We start from the raw sequence: 24,723 nt of genomic DNA, 5'->3' as shown, positions 1-24,723 counted from the left end.
AGACAATCCTCAGAATGGAGAAAATATTTGCCAATGAAGCAACTGACAAAGGACTAATCTCCGAAATCTATAAGCAGCTCATACAGCTCAATATCAAAAAAAACAAACAACCCAATCAAAAAATGGGCACAAGACCTAAATAGAAGACATATGGATGCCCAACAAACATATGAAAAGATGCTCAACATCACTAATCATTAGAGCAATGCAAATCAATACTACAACGGTCAGAATAGCCATCATCAAAAAATCTAGAAACAATAAATGCTGGAGAGGATCTGGAGAAAAGGGAACCCTCCTTCACTGCTGGTGGGAATGTAAATTGATACAGCCACTAAGGAGAACAGTATGGAGGTTCCTCAAAATACTAAAAATAGAACTACCATATGATCCAGCAATCCCAGTACTGGGCATATACCCTGAGAAAACTATAATTCAAAAAGATACATGTACCACAATGTTCACTGCAGCACTATTTACAGTAGCCAGGACATGGAAGCAACCTAAGTGTCCACTGACAGATGAATGGATAAAGAAAATGTGGCACATATATACAGTGGTATCTTAGCCATAAAATGGAATGAAATTGAGGTATTTGTAGTCAGGTGGATGGACCTAGGGTCTGTCATACAGAGTGAAGTAAGTTAGAAAGAGAAAAACAAATACTGTATGCTAACGTGTATATATATATATATATGGAATCTAAAAAAATGGTACTGATGAACCTAGTAGCAGGGCAAGAATAAAGACGCAGACATAGAGAACAGACTTGATGACACAGGCGGGGAAGGGAAGCTGGTATGAAGTAAGAGAGTAGCATTGACATACACACACTACCGAATATAAAACAGATGGCTAGTGGGAAGCTGCTGCATAGCACAGGGAAATCAACTAGATGCTTAGTGATGACCTAAAGGGGTGGGAAAGGGAGGGTGGGAGGGAGGCTCAAGAGGGAAGGGATATGGGGATATCTGTATAAATACAGCTGATTCACTTTGTTGTACAGCAGAATGCGGCACAATATTATAAAGCAATTATACTCCAATAAAGATCTGAAGGGGAAAATAATGATACAACTATTTTATTGTATATTAGGAAAGAGAGGCTTTTAAATAGGGGGTTGTATTTTTGGTCAGAATGACATAGTCACTGGATCATGGGAAACAAAACCTAGTAAGATTCAGTAATGTCTTAAGATTTATCACCTGACCTATTTTTATTTATTAAGTACACCCCTATTTCCACCACTACCACACAAATCCAAATTATCATCACGGCCCATCCTATGACAGAACCCTACAGTATATCCAGAGTCATTCTTATCTCATTCCAATCTATTCTCTCCACTCTGTTGGTAGAATTACGGGGTATTTTTCAAAAGCAAAATTCACATTCTATTCCTTTGCTTTTAAACCTTTTCATGGTATCCTATTGGTCTCATGATAGATCCTACAAGACCTTGTATGGTCTGCCCCTGTCCATTTCTCCAGTCCTCTGGGGTGATACACTTTCTGTTCTCTGTGCTCTGGCCAAAAATTGGCTTTCTTTCACCTCCTTTCTACCTCAAGACCTTTGCACATGCTTTTCCCTCTTCTTGGAGGGACCTTTCAACCTCCTCACGTGTCATTTACCAAATATTTACTGACTGCACTGAGACAGAAAATAAACATACAAGAAAATACAACAAGAAAATATCAGGTAGGGGGCTTCCCTGGTGGCGCATTGGTTAAGAATCCGCCTGCCAATGCAGGGGACATGGGTTCAAGCCGTGGTCCAGGAAGATCCCACATGCTGCGGAGCAACTAAGCCCATGCACCACAACTACTGAGCTGCACTCTAGAGCCCGAGAACCACAACTATTGAGCCCACAAACAGCAACTACTGAAGCCCGCATGCCTAGAGCCCATGCTCCGCAACAAGAGAAGCCACTGCAATAAGAAGCCCATGTACTGCAATGAAGAGTATCCCCCACTCTCTGCAATTACAGAAAGCCCACGTGCAGCAACGAAGACCCAATGCAGCCAATAAACAAAAAATAAAATAAATTTAAAAAAAAAAGAAAATATCAGGTAGTGATAAACACTGTGATGAAAACAAAGCAAGACAATGACTGGGAGTTACTCTAGATTGTTTGATCAGGGAAGTCCATGTCAAGGAGGTGACATTTAGGTTGAGAGCTACAAATCTTAACCCAAACCAAACTTCTTCAGGAAGCTTTCTCTGACCTTTCCAGACCAGGTCTGGTCATCCTATTAGAAACTTGCATTGTGTTCTGCACTTTTCTTTCTTGGCATTCATTTATTAAATGCTTGTTTCTTTGTTTCATTTAATAAACTGTAAACTCCAAGAGGCTGGAGACTTTAATTTACCATTTACACCCAACTCAATGGCTGGCACAGTGGATATTCAGTATTTGCTGAATGGAAGAACTCTACGCCCTAGTAAGACCCTGACATACAAATTGTTAACATATAAAATATAAATTCTATACCAAAACTAAGCAGATCTGACTGTTACAAAGACTAAAAATAATCTGTTATAAAATTTCTTCAGTAACATTCACTGGAAACAGATGACCCTGAGTCAGCCCATGGGAAGAGTACCACTAAATAGAACTCTAACTTTACATGAATTTTATAAAACCAATGGCTACAACATGGCCTTTGAAGTTGTGATTTTTAGAGGTAAAGACCTGTAGCCACTGGCCACATGTGGCTACTAATAAGCATCTGAAATGTGGCTAGTGCAAACTGAGATGTGCTGTGCTATAAGTGTACAATATACACTAGATTTCAAAGATTTAGTATGAAAAAATGTCAACAATTTCATTCGCATTTCTTACATTAATCACATGTTGAAATGCTACTATTTTGGATATACTGCGCTAAATGAAATATATTATTAAAATTAATTTTACCTGTTACATTTTACTTTTTAATTGTGGCTACTAGGAAAATTAATATTATAACATGGCTCATATTATATTTTTATTGGACTGTGCTGACACAGACAAACATTTCCTAATAAGTAATCAAGCAAACAGTATATATTTTTCCACGCATATTAACAGAAACTTGTTTCAGGGGATAGAGAAAGCCAGAACAAGACAAGCACTGGTTTAACAGATAAAAGGAAGAATCTAAAACTCCCCTAACACAGTGTTAGGGTTTTACTTAGGAAGGAGGACTTGTGAGGTATATGAAAGTTCAAGGGCAAATCCTCCCAAAATTAAATAAATCTTTAGAAACCTCAGAGGCCTTAGAAAAGATTATCTCACATAGGCATCAAATAAGGATGATACTATGGCATACAACAAAGAATTAAGTCATGAGAATTGGTTTCTAGTCCCTATCACTTACTACTGTATAAAGCATACGGCAATCATTTGGCCCTTCTGAAAGTACTTACAGATCAATAACTGAAGCAGATAGGAAATAAGGCTTTTAAGTAGAATTCAACTATGACAATTTCCTTTTTTTAAACGAAAGAAGGAAAGATACCATTTTCTCCCCTACTTCTTCCTCTGACCTCTACTTCTTGCATAAACTGATCCCTGAAGGCAGAATATACAGGATACCCTTGTCAAAATAAAGTTAGCTCTACCCTTAAAACACTGACAACAAAAAATCCCAGCTAATGCTAAAGACAAAACTTCTATACCCTTGATTACATATGATAACATAATGGGTAAAAAATATCAGACCTGGAAAGGATCTTAAAAAGTGTTCATACTTGCTTTCAGCAGCTACACTATGTCCCATCCCTATTTTGTAGATATGTCAACAGAGGCACCTTGAATAATTACCTCTCCAAGGGTCAGTAAGCCGTAGAAAGTAAACAAGAACACTTAAATTTCCTGTCTTCTAGAATAATGCTCTTTTCGACCATTTTAATTATTCCCAAAATACAATACTTACAGATAAATTATGAAGAAGTTGGCCTGTGATGGAATTCCACACTTTCAAAAGGAAATTATTCACTGCAGTAATAACTGTGGTATCATAGCGATCCCAGGCCACCATAGTCACCTTAAGTTTAGTGACCTTATCTTCTCCAGATGGCAAATTATTCCTAAACAAAATGATTTCAGAGTTCATAAACTTTGAACAAATGTGCATCTAACATAGCAAATTGACGAAAAAACTCTCCAGGAGCATGAAACTTTTTAGATAAAAAAATCCTGAACTATACTTTTAACTACTCATGAAATAAAATAATAAAAGTAACATACAGGGCAATACGCATAAGCTTATTTTGAGGAGAAAAAAACACAAAATGACAAAAATTTTATAGTTAGTTACTTGAGAACAACAACAAAAAAGTGAAATTAGAAAAGAATCTGCAGATACCTTGAAAAATAAAGTACAAGGTTAGATTGCCTACCAGCAAATATGAAGAAAACATAGACACTTTATTCCCTTAAATATTCATTTTTTGAAACTAATAGGTCTTACTAAAATAGCAGTTAAGAAATTTAGTAACTGTTGCTTTAATCAAATGACATTATTAATAGCTGACTATGACCACAAAGTTGGTTCTATATTGTTATTAATAGGAAGATAATTACTTTCAGAGTCATACCCTAAAGAAACTGCACAAGAGGTAATTATGTATCCTTGAATGAACAGTGAAGATAATGAAACAGAATTCTGATTAAGTGTATTTATAATGTTGAGTAGGAATGCTAACAATATGAAACATAAAGGTATCCTCAGTAAGTTAGAGAAATATCTAAACATATGATGACATTTAATAGGGACAACCCTCAAAGTAGAAAACAGTATAAACAGATACAAAAAATGACACAGAAAATTAGGGCAGAGAATGATTCTATGGGCATTAGTAAAGCACAGGGATCTCTAGATCACAAGAGACCACAATTTTGAATGAGTCAGCTATGTTCCTATCATCCAATCTGTCCATCAACAGAAAAAGGCAATATTGCTCAGAGACTACATACAGATGCAAACTTCACATCAACCAATTACCTCCAAATTAAAAAGATATTTATTTTCACTATTAAATAGAATTCAATAACGTAAAAGATACTATACCATATGAGAACCACTAAAATATCTAACATCCAATCTTACCCAGTCATTTTAGTAGCCATATCTAGCACTATACTCTTCCATTCTTGTTGCTGATATTGCCAAATTCTTGCTGTTCCATCTCTACTTCCACTAACAAATCTTAAACTGCAAAGAAACAGTTAAAATATCCTTATTACCTTCCTCTAAAATGGAAATCACTATTTTTCTAATTATAAAATACATTCATCCTCATATACTTCTGTGGAGAATGAAAATGGTACACTTTGGAAAACAGTTTGGCAGTTCCTCAAAATGATAAGCAGTACCATATGACTCAGCAATTCTACTCCCCAGTAAATATACAAGAGCAATGAAATGTACACAACTATTCATGACATTATTCATGAATAGTTGTGCACCAAAAAGTGGTAACAACCCAAAAGTTGATCAACTGATAAATGGATAAACAAATTGTCATATATCCATACAATCAAATGCTTGAGAGCTACAAAAGAATTCTTATACGTGCTCCAACATGGATGAATCTTGAAAATATTATGCTAAGTGAAAAAAGTCACAAAAGACCAAATATCGTATGATTCCATTTATATGAAACATCCAGAATAGGCAAATCTATAAAAACAAAAAAGTGGATTAATGGTTGTTCAGAGCTGAGGGTGGAGGTATAAAAAGATTGGGGATTGAAAGCTGCAGGATATGATATGGGAATTCTTTTTGGGTTGATGACAATGTTCTAGGGATATGAGATTAAGAGATACAAACTACTATGTGTAACATAGATAAGCAACAAGGATATAGTGTACAGCATGTAGAAACATAGCTATTATCTTATAATAACTTTAAATGGAGTATAATCTATAAAAATATTGAATCACTATGTTGTACACCTGAAACTAATATAAATTATACTTCAATTAAAAAATAATAAAATAAAATTGATCATAGTAAAGGCTGCACAACCCTGTGAATATACTAAAAACATTGAATTTTATGCGGAATGTATCTCAATAAAATTGTTATAAAAATACATTCATTAACCTATAAATCTATTACTGTCCATAATTTAGTTTCTACTCTTTTAGACTTTATTAAAGACATACACACACACACACACACACACACACACACTTATATATTCCCCCTACAGGAAACAGAATTACACCACATATAATGTTTTATAATATTTATCCTTAAGTGTACAATTTGACCCCTGAACAACGTAGGGATTAGAGGCACCGACCCCCACAGTGCCGTACAATCAAAATTTGCATGTAATTTTTGACTCCCCAAAAGTTAAATACTATTAATCTACTGTTGATCAGAATTACCAATAACATAAACACTTGAACACATATTTTGTGTGTTATATGTGTATCTACATATATTCTATGCATTCACGACATGCCTTTCTCTTAATTTTTTCAATATTTCTAAGCTACATGGTTTGTCCGAGTTTTTTCAAATTGTCACAAATCTCCTAAACTTTTCTAATGTATTTATCAAAAAAACTCTGCATAAGTGGACCTGCACAGTTCAAACCTATGTTTTTCAAGGGTCAACTGTATTTTGTAGACATATTTCTATGTTTACAAATATAAAAACTACCATCACTTTCAATAAATGTTCAATATGGACGTACCAAAATTTATTTAATCAACCTCCTAATGATGAATATTTTACTACTTCCAGTCTTTGCTATTATAAATAATGCTGTGATGAATATCTCTATACACATATTTGTAAAACCTTATATATAAATCTTTGCTGAGTCAAAGGGTAGGCACATTTCTTTTTAAAAGAAAGAAAAGCTTTATTTTGTTCCAGCTTCAGGTTTGGCCACAGATGCATATACTGGGAGCTGTCAAATCAATGACATTTTCCTAGTATAAACAGTATAATGAACTCTTTCATGAAGAATTTATACTCTCTCCCTGCATCTTTTCTCCCTAATATTCCCCCTTCAGGGTAGGCACATTTTGAAAGCTTTTGACATACTGCCAAATTATTTCCCTGAAAAGTTTTTTTTAAAAAAAATTTACAGTATCATCAAGGTTGTGGGAGAGTGTCTATTTTCTCTAAACCCTTGGCAATATTGGGTGTTATTATTCTTCAATATCTTGTCATTCTGAAAGAAAAAAAATTGTTACTGTTATTCTAAATTGCATTTCTCTGATTATTAGTAAAATTGGACATATTTTGATGTATTTATTGGCCACATAACTAAGAAAAATAACGTTTCTCATTTAAGGAAAAAGGCAAAGAATTAAAAAATTCAGATACTCCTAGCATGAAAGAATAGTAGCTGTACAAACCTTCAAGTGTATAGCTCAGTATGGTGCAATAAACAAACCTTAAAAATTATTTGAAGGTTTTTTCATTCCTAATAAAAACATTACTCTTTGTGGACCATCATTATTTACTGTTGCATTTAACAAAGATGAACACATTCCTTATAATAATCACCAGCGTTTGAAAAATATTTAATAAAAAAACATGGTCACCCACATAAAGTCTTTATAGACAGATATAGATACAAGTTTATGCTAAATGGTTAAATTTTTAAATCTATTCTAGGTCAATTTGTAGACCAGTGCAGAAGATTATCACCTTCTGGGGACCAGACATGTGAGAGGGTGCATGAATACCTGTATATTATTTCTCAGTTTACAGACATAGGAAATGTGTATTATATGAGTAGCAGAGACAGCAAGCAATACACATTTTCAAAGGAAGACAAGATAACTAAAATCTCAAGCAGTCAGGAAAGGCTTCAGGTAGGTTATGAACCTTAAAAGGAAGATAGAACTTAGAAAAGAAGAAAAAGAGACAGGAGGGAGAAGGAAAATAAAAGGAAGGAGAGCAGAAGGGAGAGGGAGGACATAGGTGGGATAGAAAAGAAGTGAAAGGAAGCAGGGTATGATTATTTCTGGTGTAAGGTAAAGTATAAGCAAAAGAATGGATAATAGAGAATGTATATGGGATGTAATAATAATGATGACTAAATCAACCTGGCTGGATCTAAGTATTTAAATTGTGATTAGCAGATGAGAAAAGAATGCAGGTCTAAGTGAAGATGTAGAGAATTCTGAATGCCAGGCTAAAACATTTTAATTCTATCCTATATACAAAGAGGAAACACTAAAGGTTTCTGAACAGAACAATGTTAATCTGACAGAGATGGACAACATACATTTAGAAGGGAGAAGAAAACTGAAGGTAATGGGTGAAATAATGGAATTCTTGACTAAGATTGGTGATAACAGAAATGGAAAACGCAAAATAAACCAAAAAAGAAATTACTAATAAAGGAAGAACTAATAGACTATGGCTACTACTTGGATGGGAGCTTAGAAGATCTGGGATAAGAATGTCATCAAAGACAGACAAGGGCTTTCAGCCTAAGTGACTAGACAGAAATGAAATATCTGTAATAGAAGTAGCGTTTTCTGAAGAGAAAGAGGTAAAATATGTGAAACATCTGTTTAAACAGATATGTACTACATAGTTACCTGTCTCCATTGTTACAGAACTGAACAGCAACAACCTTGTCCTAAGACATAAACAACAGATTTTTGGTTAGAATTAACTTATTTTTAAAACGAATAAAGTACTCCTCTCAAAGTCACATGAAAAAGCATCATGGAGTAGATTTTTTAATGATATAATTTTCTTTAAAAATCTGTAAGTTTCTTTAAAAAATTAACGAAGGCTGAAACAATACATTAACTAAGGAGGAATACTTATCAACAGTAATTTGAGACAAATCAGACATAAGCAAACCTGTTTCTAAACCATAATCTCAAGAGACAGATAGTTCTGAATAGGTATTAGTTTATTATATCACCCACAATAAGACAGCACACTAATCTAAAATGCCACCTTAAAATAATTCATTTAATAGTAGTTGAATTAAATTTTTCACTTCACTTTTTTTTTAATTTTAGAAAACAATCATTTCCTATTTCTTACATGGTTTGTTTAATTACTTTATAATGAATTCATTTGACCATCTTTAGGTACTACAATTTAGATATTGTTTGAATCTTCCTTTATAATGACTAAACTACTTTTATGAATATAATGTGTACTGCAGAGATTATACTAATGTATCTTCAAATGTTTTAAACATTTTCACAAACCAAAATTTTTGAACTACATTTGAACTTAATTTTTTAATTAGTTTTCTTTTTTATTTGAACTTAATTTTTAATAAAAAGCTCAGATACTAAACGTCTTGGTATTTAAATTTTTTTTTCATTTTAAAAATGTATTAAACCATCTTCATATGTTCAGACTTATCTGTTATTCACACTACTCTATGACTTCATTGAGTATTTATCTGACAGATTTGGATTCTCACTGCCAGTTGTAATAACTGGTTTTAGATGTTCTCGAAGGACATCTTACTTTCAATGACTAACAGCCACCACTGATTTCAACAGGGAATGTTTAAGTTTTCTGGCTTTTTTTCTTAGCTAGGCCCCTGCCATAAAAAAACTCTATCAATCAATTTTTCTTCATCTTTCCCCCCCTCAAATCTTTCCCATTCATTTATTACCTCTTCTTCTCTCAGCTCTCAATAAATCTGATTGCACTGCATACACACCTTGCTTGGGTGGTAACTATAAAGATGCCTCCTTTGTGTACTCTAGCACAAGTGCATTTTTTCCACTGGATAGTCTCAGATTGAGATTTTTATTTATTTCCTAAGTTTTTCTTTCACAATTTAAATAATATTACAGGATTTTAGTATCTAGGAATAAGTAACAGCAAGGTGAGAGCTCAGTTTGGTTCAGTAACTCTTCATAAGGAGAATGTCCAATTATGTTTATATGATAAGACAAAAGCAGGAGTCTGTTTCCAAAAGCTCAAGGAAAAGGTTTCTAACAGGGGTCTCTTACTACAAATTTCAGGAACATGATTGATTCTGGAACTCACAAAGCATCTTTTTTTTAAAGTCACCTTTTAGGGAAATTGTGTGTATTTTATTGATATGTACTAATACTATTCCAAATAAAGTGTCAACAGTAGTAGGAACAGTAACAGTAAGACTTGTAAAGCTGAGAACTTTCAAATGCTGACTATACATCTTTGACAATGAGGAACATGAGATATACAGTGAGCTGAAACAGAAACACTCCCATATTTGACAGTAAATAATTATCTGGAGAAGAAGGTAAGGAAATAAAGAAAAGGAAGAAATGAAAAGTACACAGGGATATGAATAAACAACAGTGGCTGCAAGATTCCTGAAAATGTTACAGGAGAGTGAAGAGAGCTTGAGAGGAAAAATGCCAGGCACCAATGTCTGCCACCCCAGCACAAAACTGTCCCCTGTATGGAAGGCTGTTATTAATAACTAAGTGGGATTAGATTTCAGGAGTCTGATGACATTCTGAAAACAATCAAACTAAGATCAATGAGCTTTTAAAAAGAATTTTTTTCCTAAGACATCCTTTAATGTGTCTTTTAATAAGTGTGTAGATTTCAAAGTAACAAACATTTATATAATTAATAAAATAATGCAAGCTAAAAGAGGATTTTTATAAATTATTACTGTAATATATATTTTTCCCTTCCCATATAGTCAGATAGAAATTGTCAAATACTAGAACCATACTAAATCCAGAATTTCACACTGATCTTTATTACTAAAGAGACAACTTACCATATAGGTTTCAGTACCAATCTATATTAAATTAGGGTAGAGATCAGAAAGCAAGAAATAAAACCAACTTTCCCGGGGTGTTTAAAAAGAAAGCAACATATTTAAGTTTCTCATTTTGTTCTTACCGTATGTGACTCTAATTCAGCAATTTTCTCAGGGATCTCAGAACCCAAAAAATATATTCTAATCACATGGTCAGTGCTACCTGTTGTAATGAACATACCACCTAGAGGATTAAAAAACAAACAAACATTGTACCAAAGAATTTTTAAAACCCTCTGATTGCTTCCTTAGTTATATGTTACCTTATTAATTAAACAGGCTTCAGAGAAACACAAGGTTATCTTCTAACCATTAAAGACATATTAACATTTTAGAGAAAAATAAGTAAAACCCAAGAAAAACAAGAGGAATATTTAAAGAACAACTACACAAGACTTTCCTGGTGGTGCAGTGGTTAAGAATCCACCTGCCAATGCAGGGGACATGGGTTCAATCCCTCGTCTGGGAAGATCCCACATGCTGGGGAGCAAGTAAGCCCATGCACCACAACTGCTGAGCCTGCGCTCTAGAGCTCACAAGCCACAACTACTGAAGCCCTCGTGCCACAACTACTGAAGTCCATGTGCCTAGAGCCCATGCTCCACAAGAGAAGCCACAGCAATGAGGAGTCCGAGCACCGGAATAAAGAGTAGCCCCAACTAGCGGCAACTACAGGAAGCCCATGCACAGCAACAAAGCCCCAATGCAGCCAAAAATAAATAAATAAATAAATAAATAAATAAATAAATAAATAAATAAATAAATAATTTTAAAAAAAGAACTACACAATTCGTCCAACAAAAATCCACCAACTATACATTAAATACAGGCCTTTGGATCGTAAACATTAAAGGCCTTGAGAAATTCGTTTCTTTATATTTTATGTAAAAACACAATGTGCCAAAATTATTTATAAAATAACCTACATCTACAGTTCTCTGTATAGTGGCTATAGTGGTTGAGTGTGAAAACTCAGTAGCTATTGGGATGATGAAAAAAATTCCAGAGATGGATGGTGGTAATGTATACAGAATAATGTGCATATACTTAATGCCACAGACTGTACACTTAAAAATCGTTCTTAAAATGGTAAATTTCATGTTCTATTTTATCACAACAAAAAAGAAAATGTTAACCAGCATACAATTCTTAACAGTAGAAAAGCACTGTTTACATACTGTGAACATGTCTGCTACATGGAGCCACAGTATGTGTTTTCTGAAAAGTCAGGGCAGGATTTTAGTGTTGAATTGTGTGTGAGTATTGTGGGGAAGGCTATACTTTTCACCAACGAAATTCTGCATTATATAAAAACATACTGGGACTTCCCTGGTGGCACAGTGGATAAGACTCTGTGCTTTCAATGCAGGGGGCCTGGGTTCAGTCCCTGGTCAGGGAACTAGATCCTGCATATATGCCGCAGCTAAGAGTTCACATGCCACAACTAAGGCGCCCCATGTGCTGCAACTAAGGAGCCAGCGAGCTGCAATTAAGGAGCCTGCCTGCAGCAACTAAGACCCAGTGCAACCAAATAAATAAATAAATACTTTATAAAAACATATTAATTGTAAATAAGAAAAAAACTCAAAATCAATACATGTTAATTAGAGTCCACAAAGGTCTGTCTATTATAACATGTGGTTCACATTTTTAGTATGCTTCCATTAATTCTCAAACATATGCATTTTTTCTCCACATAACTGAAAAATATTTTACAATTGAAAAATCTTTTATAACTGGATTATTCAATATTTTACATACGATAAACATTCAATTTTTACACATACCAGAACTGAAAGATGAACAAGATATCTGAACTCCAGGCCTAGATCTCTCAGTAAATTTCACTGGGCGATCTCTACAAGAAAAGAAAGATGTTTTTATTTTTCATCATGTTCATTTAATGTACAAGAATTGTAGCACATTGCTAGATATTGACAGATTTATCTTCATTATAGAAACCAGCAGCTTTTTTGGTTATTGAAGTAGTCAATAAGTACTATTCCCATTATTGAAGTTATAAATGCATTTAAGCTTACAAATATACTTTATGCTATCAATATTATTATGTTAGCTTTACAGACAAATTACCACGTTACTTACCACCATCATGAAGAAAAATTCAAAGTGTTCTTACCAGAGCAAGAAATGAAACAAATACTTCTTATCAAAAATTTTTGTATAAATTAAAGTCTCTTCAACACTGGTTTCATAAAAAAATTACTATAGGGGCTTCCTAGGTGGCACAGTGGTTGAGAATACATCCACCTGCCAATGCAGGGGACACGGGTTCAATCCCTGCTCCAGGAAGATCCCACATGCCACAGAGCAACTAAGCCTGTGCGCCACAACTACTGAGCCTGCGCTTCAGAGCCCATGAGCCACAACTATCGAGCCCTTGTGCTGCAACTACTGAAGCCCATGCGCCTAGAGCCCGTGCTCTGCAACAAGAGAAGCCACGGCAATGAGGAGCCCGCGCACCACAATGAAGAGTAGCCCCCACTCATCACAACTAAAAAGAAAGCCCATGCACAGCATAAAAGACCCAACACAGCCAATAAAATAAACAAATTAATTAATTTTTAAAAATTACTATAAAATCTCTAACATCCAACTGAAGCAGGTATGGAAGTGTATATATACACCCATGCATATATATATATATATATATATATATATATATATATACACACATTTATATACTTAAATACATGGAATATAAAGCATCTCAAGGTGATAAAGAAAATCTTCTAACCCAATTCTAAACTTACTTAAACTTCATTGTTTTTACATGCCATTGCCAGAAACAAATTGTTCCATCAGCACCAGTAGAAGTGAGGTATCTGGTTGTGCCTTTAGTTGATGGACAAAACTGGAAAAAAAAATTCTAATTAGAAAAAAAGTCAGTCATTGCATTTAGGATAAAATATTTTAGCCCTAAAGATAATTATTTTAAAATTATTCAACACCATGCTTTAAGATTATTATTTTACTTTTTATGGAGAAAAAAACAAAGTCATTACTAGTTAAACCATTACAAATCTGCTGAATACATGCTTATATAGCAACAATATAATTTTTTTATAGTTCATATGAAAAGGGCATCAGAAGTAAATCTAAAATAAGTGATAAGGAAGTTAATGTCTAAGTATTTGGGTTTTAACATTTTACTTTAAACTCCAACTTCAATGAAGTATGATAGAAATTTTGCCATTTTTAAATTTAAATCATTTTCATGTGTTTCAATGGATAACATAAAATAGGTCAAAGGTCTGTATGTATCATCACTGTGGAAAAAAGAGATTAAAAAAATATACTTGAGTTGCCAATTTAAAGTATGACTACTATCCCAGATGGACCATGGATGGTCTTTATCACGATGGACTGTCAGGCTTTAACTTTCAGTATTTTACAGGTCCTCAGAAGAGAATCAGAGAATGGAAAAGCCACTGGGCTCCTGATGCCTGGGACACAGGAAAAGGTTGAAAATCAAATCAGGGTCTCAAGCCTGCCCATGAGTTTTAAAAATCCCAAACAGTGAATTCCCAGGCCGTCTAGTGGTTAAGACTCAGTGCTTTCACTGCCGTGGCCCAGGTTCAATTCCTGGTTGGGGAACTAAGATCTTGCAAGCCGTGTTGCACAGCCAAAAAAATAAATATACAAATAAAAGTAAAATTAAAAATTAAAAAAAATAAAAATCCCAAATAAACATAATGACTATCTGCCACTGAGATAAAGATTAAGGATCATCGGATTTGAATAAATTTTAAACTCAAATCAAAAGAAAACGATCATTATAGATATTAGAAGTCATTTATTTAGTTTTCTTGTTTGGAAGCACAGAAGTTCTAAAGACTACAGAGTTTAAATCAAACAAAAAATATCAATTAATATTATTCATTAACAGTTAATGAACAGTAAAGAAATCAGTACTCAGGCAGCATGCTTATATTTTCATTCCCGAGATAGAGAAGCGCACATTAGAAAGCTTAATCCACAACCTATAGCAGGGGTCTGCAAATTGCGGCCCACAAACCAAACCCAGCTTCCTGTCTGTTTCTATAAATAAAGTTTTAATGGAACATAGTCACCTTACACTGTCTATGGTTGCTTTTGCATTGCAACAGCAAAGTAGTTGCAACAGACAGCACATGGCCTGCAAAGCCTAATACATTTACTGTCTGGCCTGTAAATTTGCTGATCTAGGATCTATAGGAATGAGACAATAAAATATGAAATAGTATGATTTTACTGATTTTGAAGGAACACTAAAACCTTTATTATTCTCATTATATTTAAGTTGTTTCAATCACAAAGGGGAATTCAGTCCATTAATGTACCTTAATTGCATTGTTTTTAAATGAGAAATCATGTTTAAGATTATAAAAAACACTTATATGTGCATCTGACTACAAATTAATACATAGTTATTGAAGAAAAGTTAAGAAATATAGAAAAACATAATAAAAGCTATTTATAATCCCACTATCCAGAGGCAACCACTATTAACATCATACCATTTTACCTCAATTTTATTAAAAAAGAAACTGAAAGAATAATAATACACTATGATGTTAACAGAGGCAATCAATTAGCAAAGAATAAAGCATATAGAATGCATGCTAAATGATCATTACTATGAACAAAAATGAAAGAGTGCTGGTGGGGGTGATGATTTACAATTTTAGAGTGGTAAGTTGGTCAGAGAAGGTCTTCCTGGGAAAGTGACAGACATTTCCATCACTTATAAAGTAAGGGAAGAGGGACTTCCATGGTGGCACAGTGGTTAAGAATCCACCTGCCAATGCAGGGGACACGGGTTTGATCCCTGGTCCAGGAAGATCCCACATGCTGCAGAGCAACTAAGGCTGTGCGCCACAACTACTGAGCCCACAAGCCACAACTACTGAAGTCCACGTGCCCTAGAGCCTGCACACTGCAACTACTGTGCTCCGCAACAAGAGAAGCCACCACAATGAGAAGCCTGCACACCGCAACGAGTAGCCCCTGCTTACCACAACTAGAGAAAGCCTGCACGCAGCAACAAAGACCCAACACAGCCAAAAAATAAATAAAATTAAAAAAAAAAAAGTAAAGGAACAAGCCATGTGACTATCCAAGGAGGACCATTTCAGAGATGTGAAATAGCAAGAGCAAAGCCAGGAGTGTAGCTGGAGTGGTCTAAAAAAACCAGCTAAAGCAGAATGAGAACAGGAAACAAGTAGAAGGAGATAAGGTCAAAGAGCGCAAGGGGCTGAGTATATAAGGTCTTGTGGGTCATTGTAAAACCTTCAGCTTTAACTCTGAGTTTGGAGACTATTAAAGGTTCTGAGCACCAGTGACATGATTTAACTTGCTTTTTTTTTCTAAACTTCCATCTTAAAATCACACATGCAGCAATGCAGAGGACACACTGGGGCTGGAAAGAGGGATGGGAAGAAGCAGGAAGATCACTTAGAAGTCTAGGTCACTACCCTAACTTGAAATAGAGTAGTAATGATAGAAGTCATGAGAATTTGTTCAGATTCTGGATATATTTTGAGGGTAGAGCCAACATGATTTGCTAACAAGTTAGATATGGGATATGAGAAACAAAAAGTCAGGGATGTCTACTCTGAGCAATTGGAAGGATGAAATTGTCATTTGTTTAGATGGGGAAAGCTTTGGGAAGAGCAAATCTGAGGAAGGAAGACGGGTTCAATTTTGAAAATGTTGAGTTTGAGATGCTTCATAGACATCCATGTGATGGTGCCAAGTAGGTACTTGGATGTACAAGTATGGAACTCCAAGATGGAAATACAAGTTTGGAGTCAACATCCTACAAGATGAAATTTAAAGCCATGAGACTTGATGAGATCACTAAGGGAAAGAATGTTATAGAAAAGTGGTCCATATGCAAAACAAAACAAAACAAAAACAGAAAGAGGTCCATGGATCTCTAGGGGACTTATACACAGAAATGAAATGAGACAGAAACTAGCAAATGAAACTATGAAGGAGCCAAACAGTTCTATAAATATTTTCAGTATAAACAAATACTCATATCTTTTTTATGTTGTATGAGACTATCTCAAAATTCCAGAAATAATCTGTCAGATAGGATGGTGGGAACACAAGTAACTAGTAATATCCCAAAACAAAATCCTAAAAAATAATTTCAACTAATCAAAAATTTGACATAAAAATTTTCAAGTCCAATATATGTTGAACCCAATTCTTGCTAGTGCCTCATAAACAGGTGATATATTATTTAAATAACACACAAAAAACTGACTGGCATATTTATTAGTGATTAAAGAACAAAGAAAAGTAAATGGGAGTAATTATCCACAAAAGCGGTCTCCTTGACCAAAATAAAAGACAGTGTCAGAAGAATTCTTCTGTTTTGCTGTCAACACAAAGAAGAGAACAAAGTTCTCTGGGGAGCATCTAGGACGTTTACTACCAACATCTGGTAAAAATATCATATGGACAAATATTTAAAAAGTCAATGTATTGTATGTAAAACATCAAGTTGAAATAAGAAATGACTGAAACTAAGAATAAAAATTTCCTTAATATTAAACTACACACACACACACACACACACACGCAAAATCTGACAAACATTTTACATTAAATATTAACACAAAGTATGCCAATATTCAAGTTAGAACCTACTTATATCCTGGTGTTGTTCCTTAAGGCAATTCCAAGTTTTTTCCCTTCTTCACAAATACGAATGAGATAAATAAGATATCTTACACTGCATCTGAAAAACCTTTTCAATGACCTTTTTACTTATTTCTAAAGGGAACAGATTTATATGAAAAGGGAACTTTAAAAAACACGTCTCTGCAAGGTAGGGACAAAGCCCTAAAGAGATCAACATTTTTCTGTTGCCATTCTTTATATTATCCACACAATGTAACAAAAAAACAAGAGAATTCTCATTCTTATTACATATACTAGAGGTATCTTTTTTTCTTACCTGTATGGAAGTAATAGAAGCTGAATGTCCCTGAAGGACTGCAACTGGTGCACAAGTTCGAAGACACCACACTCTTACAACTTTATCACAGCTGCCTGCGGCAATGAGAGTGTTTTCATAGTTAACAGCCATGTCAGAAATTTCAGCAGAGTGCCCTCGAAGTGTAGCGAGAAGACGTCCATCATCTGTTGCCCAAATTTTTACCAAACAGTCATCTGAACCCTATAGCAACACAAAAGGACAGAAGATTTACAATAAAGCAGAAATTTCCCCCTCCCCCCCAAAAAAAACAAAAACAAAGTGAGGATTTTATTAACTTACTTCTAAGCCTTTATTTTTTAGTCTCTTTTCTTCATATAATAATGGATCTAGCAGCAAATATAAAATATGTCCAAATGACAGCACTGACAAAGCACTGTCCGAACTGATAATGGCATATGTGAATAACTCCTCAAAACTACTACCAATCCTGACAACTCTAAATATTTTTAACTTACTTTTAAGTGATTTGGCATTAAGTATCTCTGCCATTATTTCTTTATTTATACCTGACATCCTTTTTTCTTAATTGCTTGAATATTTTTTTCTCTACAAATACTTAAAACTTTAACCTAAATTCTATACGTGTTTCTCAGTAAACATGAGGCTTTGTTAATAATCTCTGGTGAAAATATTATGTTGAACTTCCTAATGAGAATTTCAAAAGAGCTTTAAAATAGTAAAAATCAATTATACTCTAATGTGGTAGATAAGCTATTTAATAATTATCTGTTTATAAAAAGATGAAAATCATCATTCTCTTCATCATCAACACCCATATACTTAGATGATATATTTTGGAGTCATGAAAACATCAATGGAAGCGTCTGTAATGAACTCCAAGAAGCTGAAATTCTCAAAATACAAACCACTTCCTTTGTTGTAGCATAAGAATTTAAAAAGAAAATTATGCCATTACCTACACTTCTACATTAACTTAGTACTGAAACAATGAGACTAAGCCTTTACTTGGAAATGTAAGTGTGCTACAATTTTGTATTCAAAAGCACACTATGATCTGGTTAATAAAAATCCAATTTTAAAAATAATTAATATTGAATTCAAAGAGAGATATATGCAGTAACTATAATCTTCATTACTAACTGTGTAGTTCAACTATTCAACTATAAGGATGATGTAATCATTAATTAAGCAGAACTGGCACCAATGGAAAATGCATTTTAATAAATGTTTGCTAAAATGGAATGAAATCAAATTGAGTAGATAAACCTGTTTCCCATAAATTAACCACCTCTAGAATATAAGGCCTTCTGAAGATTTAATATTTTAAATTAGATTTCCCAAACGATAGAGGTCATTATGGCTCATCCATTTACTTATACAGAAAGAGAAAAGATTTTCAATTTCCACTCATCTTTTCTTGCATTTATGTATCTAAAAAGGAAGAACTGTTTACAAAGCATAATTAAATGCCATGAAGCCTAGCTTCCATTGCTGTAAATCTCTAATATGCTACAGTATCATAAATTTTAAACTCACTGTAAAAATTCTTCTCCCACTTCGGTCAAATGCTACACAGTAGACAGATGACAAATGCCCCAGAATTCTCTTATGCATCTTAATGTGCTGGTAAGCAGATGAAGGGAAAATATGGCTGAAGCGACTACATCCGGTTAATTGCCTGGCAGAGGTGATATTCACTGAAATACAGACAACAGGAGATTCACTTCTTAAAACCTAAAAGTGAAGCCTACATTTAACATGAATTTAAATCATCAATATTATGATGAAACAAAACAGGATACACACATCACAGCAATTCTATGCTGTGAGAAGTCTAAATTCCATCACACGTTTCACGATTTTATGAACTCGAGTACCACAAAGTACTAACAATACTCTTCTTTCAAATCCCAGAAGTCTGATTTTCTTTTTGCCTTACCATGGTTTCTCAAGTACAATCCCATTTTGCCCTTCTTGGTATACTACAGTCAAAGATACTGTAATTTTAAATATATAGGTAAATCCTACTATAATATGAAGGAATTTTAGAATAAAGACAGTATTTGGCATAAGTATAATACATCTTAAAACTTATATAGGGAATTTTATGAACTCCTGTCCTACCTCCTCACACCCATCCACCCCATAAACAGCTGCCCCTAAAAATTCAAGAGTAATACAAGACACTTATACAGTAAAAAGAGGAAGGAAGCTATAACACCACATAGGTTTTCAGTAACAAACAATCCTTTCTAGACTTGTCTATAGGTACTCCCCCTTTGGTTTCAAAAACTACAGACTCTCCATCTATTCAATGAACTTTTGAGGCTTCATCTCTTATGGAGTCATCTTAGATCCTGTCTCCTTTTTTATTTGTTTTGTGTTCTAATTTTCTTAAAAAGCAGCCTGAATGAAGCATAAATCTGCACAATGCTCCTCCAACTACCACCTCAATTCCACTCACTTCCCTAAAACGAAGATCTTGTTCCCTATATATACAGGCACCTACTTGCTCTGTGAAATTACTCCAGTCCTCCCTCATACATGGAAAGTATTCAACATCCCAAATATTATAGTTTAATGAAAACACAGACGCCTTAAAAGTTCAAGGTGACTATGAGGCAAGGCAAAATTTTACCATACTGCATAATAATATAGTATAAATAATAATAGCTTTATGTTGAAACAAGGCAAAATTAAGGCAAGAGTTGAGCTGTAGCTAGATTAGTACAATTAGAACCATGCCACAATCAAAAATAAGAAACCTTTCAACATCTCAATCTTAAGAGCAATAAAGTCTTTTTCAGGCAAAGGTCGATCTACTGGCCACCTTAAACTGACAAAATGACTAAAAAAATGAATGATGAATAGCAAAATCCAACTCTGAATGCAAATCATAAGAACACATTAGAGATCTGAGTATTTATGTTAAGATGCTGAGTAAACAATGGTGGAAGATCCATAAGCATCAGTACTAGGTAAGAGGTTTCCTTTTTGGCAGTTGCTTCCCATCCCAATATCTAGAAATGGCCACAACTCTTAAGATGGGAAGAGTAGGCACCATAACTTTCAGACTTTAGTGATCTGCCTTCTCCAGTCAAACATTTCTTACTGCTCTGAGTTCCTTGAAACAATCAACCACTACTTCTGCTTTCCTTTTTTACATTCATGTTTTATAAGTAAATAGAGGAAAAGTTGTGTTACTTTAAGGTAGAATTCCTCAAGCTTGGAACTATTGGCCTTTGGAACTTTGGGACTGATGATTCTTTTCTGTTGGGGGCTATCTGTAGAATATTTAGCAGCATACCTGGCCTCTACCCACCAGATGCTATGAACACCTTACCACCAAAAACTTGTGACAAGCAAAAATATCCCCAGACATTGACAAACATCTTCTGGGGGGAAAAACTCCCCTGGCTAAAAAAACAATTTGAAGTTTAAAAACAAAAAACAACATTAACATGAAGAAATCAGAAAAGCAGAGATGGAAAAAAAATCAGAATTACAGAATATATGATGGACTATTCTGTAAAAATTAATAATTAAAATATGAAAACTATATCAATGTGGAACAATTTAGGAACTACAAAGCAAAATATGTAAAATATGGACCTGTAAGTAGATGATGATTTAAATTATATAAAAATGCATACATATATGTATAAAGACTAGAAAGAAAAAGAAAAACGAAACCAACTGCTTTGTGATAAAAGTATAAAGTTTCACTTAACACTCTTCTAATAATATACTTTTTATCTTAAACACAAGTTTCCTATTAGGTTCTATAGTCCACTAACAGCTATTCAAAAAATTACAATATAAGGTATACTGCATATATGACAGCAGGATCATCAAATGTTCTTTCTTTCCTATCTCAGCAAATTTTTGTTTATTCATATAGCACCTGAGATGATAATATTTATACGTTTTTCTCAGTCATTTGGTAATGTCAACAGGCCTTAGGCACTATATACAATAAGGAGTTTTGTGGGAAGACATTCCGGGACCTCTTTGAAACACTGAAAATGTTGAAGTATGGGGGCCGAGCGATGGGATTCAGAATGTCCTGCTTGAGCAGTGGAGGAACTGAGGGTGCGGGGCGTGGAGACTAATATCACCCTGTTTGGTCCTGAGGGATGGCTGGTTAGCCAAAGACGGGTAAGATTCCTCAGAGGAGGAACAACCTAAGACAGGCACAGCCGCAGAGGGGCCAACAGGGGTGGTGCATAGAGCCTTCCTTATATCACCCTGTTTGGCCCTAGAGGATGACTGGTTAGCCAGAGACGGGTAAGATTCCTCAAGGGAGGAACAACCTAAGACAGGCACAGTCGCAGAGGGGCCAACACGGGTGGGGCACAGACCCCCAATATCTGAGAAAGGTCTCCTGCCCCCAGGGCTGTTTTGCTCTCCACCCCCAGCTCAAATCCACACCTGCTCAACTCGGACCCAGGAAGTAAACAAAGATAATTGCCTCAGTCATGTGAGGCCTTTGATTGTTTATGAGTGTAACCTGAGAATGTTAGCCCACGAACTCAATAAAAGCAGCCTGGGATGAGTCAGCAGGGCTCTTGATCCTAGAGGTCTTGAGTCCGCCGGTCCCATCTTTCTCTTCAGTCTGTGTCTGTGTGTTCTTCAAGCTTGCGGCACCCGTCACTCACCTCGAGTCGCCGAGTTGATCTCGGCAGAGTTTTGTCAACACTCTTTTGCATTTATTCTCCATTTAGCTGCTATTTTTCAGTGATGATGCTTTTTGCTTTTCTTACATCTCTAAAGAGCCCTTTATCAAGAACATTTTCTGAAATTTGTAATGGCTGATAACTGACTATAAAAATACAATTAAAAAGAGTTCACTTTTGACCAATCATTGAATATTTTACTAGAAAGTGAATCTCATTCTTCTAGCATAAATATTATATAACTCCTTCAGGGGAGAGGGATGCTCAAAGCCCTTATTCCTTTTCTCAAAAGTAATAATAAAATAAAGGGACACACACACACAATCATCACTGTGTTGTATTTAAATGTCTCTATCAAATTACTATGAAAAACTATATGCCAATAAAATGGACAATGTAGAAGAAATGAACAAATTCCTAGAAATGTACAATCTAAAACTAAACCAGGAAGAAATGGAAAATATGAATAGACCATTGGTAACCAAACTAGTGGTTACCAATGGGGAGAGGAAAGGGGGAAGGGGCAAGTTAGGCATAGGGGATTAAGAGGTACACACTACAATGTATAAAATAAATAAGCTACAAGGATATATCGTACAGCACAGAGAAATATAGCCAATATTTTATAATAACTATAAATGGCATATAACCTATAAAAAATTTGAATCAGTTATACACCTGAAACTAATATTATAAATCAACTATACATAAATTAAAAAATAAATGAAAATAAAAGTCAAAAATAAAATATATACCATTTTTAAAAGAAAATTTAAATAATAAATATCTATCAAATGTACTATTTGAGGGCATTGTTTCTTCTTCTATTATAAGCACAATGTAAGATTAGAGATGAGCAATTTAAATTTTCACCCTAACAAAGCAGAATGAAGTATTAATGAGAAACTACAAATAAACAAGAAAAAATTCCCACAATCCTATGCCAATATATCCACTATTCATTATTGCATTCTCAATATTAAGCCTTCTAAAATCTACAGTATTTCGAAGGTATGTAATATTTTAGTATATAGAATTAATTACCTCAATTATTTATTTACATATTTCAAAAACACTATAAAGAACAAATGTTATCTCAGCCTCTATTTACTAAGGAATTTAGCTCTCAAAGTTACAAAAGTGAAGTGACAATACAACCCTCAAAACACTGGTTAGAACAGGGCAATCTATTAACATAATTTTAGTCAGAAGAAAATGCCTGCTTCCCCATCAACTGTTGTTAAGGATTTGGCAACCTTGAAAAATAGTACACCTTAATTATGACCAACCTTTCTATCTGGGGAGCAAAGACGGTTATAGTCAGGTTCGAACAATCAACTATAGAGCATTCTCTCTTGAGTACTGATGTGAACATGCCAACTTTCTCTTGAAATACATTAAGAACTTTTGAGAGAAACATCTTTGATGTCACAATAATTTCTTTGTATTTAGCAATGTTGACAAATTCAATTAGTAGATAAATTAGTCAAATATACATATGTATAAAATGTATTTAAGTACAAAATATTATATTCAGAATCCATTATGTTTCCTAAAATTTTTTCTTTAAATCTTTGTAGGATAATCTTCCAAATTGTTCTCTAAAAAATGATTTATGAACTAAATCAATGAGACCAAAATGCTTAAAGATTCAAGAAATAACAAGCTGACTTGAGTGTATTTTATAAACTTATTAAGTCACAGAGATTAATAAACAGCTACAAATGGAATAATTACTCTCTTTCTTTAAAACATATTTGTTGACAACCTACTATGAGCTAAGCACTGTGACAGACATTGGAATACAACTTATAAACAAGTCAAACAAGATGCCCATCCTTGGGCTTCCTAGGTGGCGCAGTGGTTGAGAATCCGCCTGCCAATGCAGGGGACACGGGTTCGATCCCTGCTCCAGGAAGATCCCACATGTCGCGGAGCAACTAAGCCCGTGTGCCACAACTATTGAGCCTGTGCTTTAGAGCCCGTGAGCCACAACCATTGAGCCCATGTGCTGCAGCTACTGAAGCCCAGGCGCCTAGAGCCTGTGCTCCACAACAAGAGAAGCCACGGCAATGAGGAGCCTGCACACCACAGTGAAGAGTAGCCCCCACTCACCGCAACTAAAAAGAAAGCCCGCACACAGCAAAAAAAAAAAAAAAAGACCCAACACAGCCAATATAATTAATTAATTAAAAGATCCCCATCCTTGTGGAATTTACATTATTCCACTGGGCAAAAGCTTTATTCATCATTTACTCAATTGCAGGAATGAATAAGATACTTTAATGAAGTGATCTACAGAAATATACA

General features: G+C 34.5%; 1 protein-coding gene across 7 annotated transcripts in view; it reads right to left on the bottom strand.

Annotated features, from left to right (window-relative positions):
- Positions 1–24,723, bottom strand: part of BRWD3 (bromodomain and WD repeat domain containing 3) — a 133,384-nt gene that overhangs the window by 62,833 nt on the left and 45,828 nt on the right. For 6 of the 7 annotated variants that reach the window (XR_009050218.1, XM_057717425.1, XM_057717424.1 and 3 more), the window contains exons 7-14: positions 19,274–19,434; positions 17,735–17,956; positions 13,536–13,636; positions 12,552–12,622; positions 10,848–10,948; positions 8,564–8,604; positions 5,094–5,198; positions 3,918–4,071 (exon numbers count right to left, since the gene is read on the bottom strand). Coding sequence is in view for 6 of the 7 variants with exons in the window: in XM_057717425.1 (XP_057573408.1) it covers positions 3,918–4,071; positions 5,094–5,198; positions 8,564–8,604; positions 10,848–10,948; positions 12,552–12,622; positions 13,536–13,636; positions 17,735–17,956; positions 19,274–19,434 (956 nt within the window). In the remaining variant the exon portion in view is untranslated. Of the gene's footprint in view, positions 1–3,917; positions 4,072–5,093; positions 5,199–7,093; positions 7,172–8,563; positions 8,605–10,847; positions 10,949–12,551; positions 12,623–13,535; positions 13,637–17,734; positions 17,957–19,273; positions 19,435–24,723 lie in introns of those variants that run through there. The other variant, XM_057717430.1, reaches the window with a different exon arrangement.

Source organism: Hippopotamus amphibius, chromosome X (assembly GCF_030028045.1).
Source record: "Hippopotamus amphibius kiboko isolate mHipAmp2 chromosome X, mHipAmp2.hap2, whole genome shotgun sequence".
Taxonomy (NCBI): Eukaryota; Metazoa; Chordata; class Mammalia; order Artiodactyla; family Hippopotamidae; genus Hippopotamus; species Hippopotamus amphibius.
The sequence above is the reverse complement of the archived record's forward strand: the minus strand, read 5'-3'. Positions and strand labels throughout refer to the sequence as shown.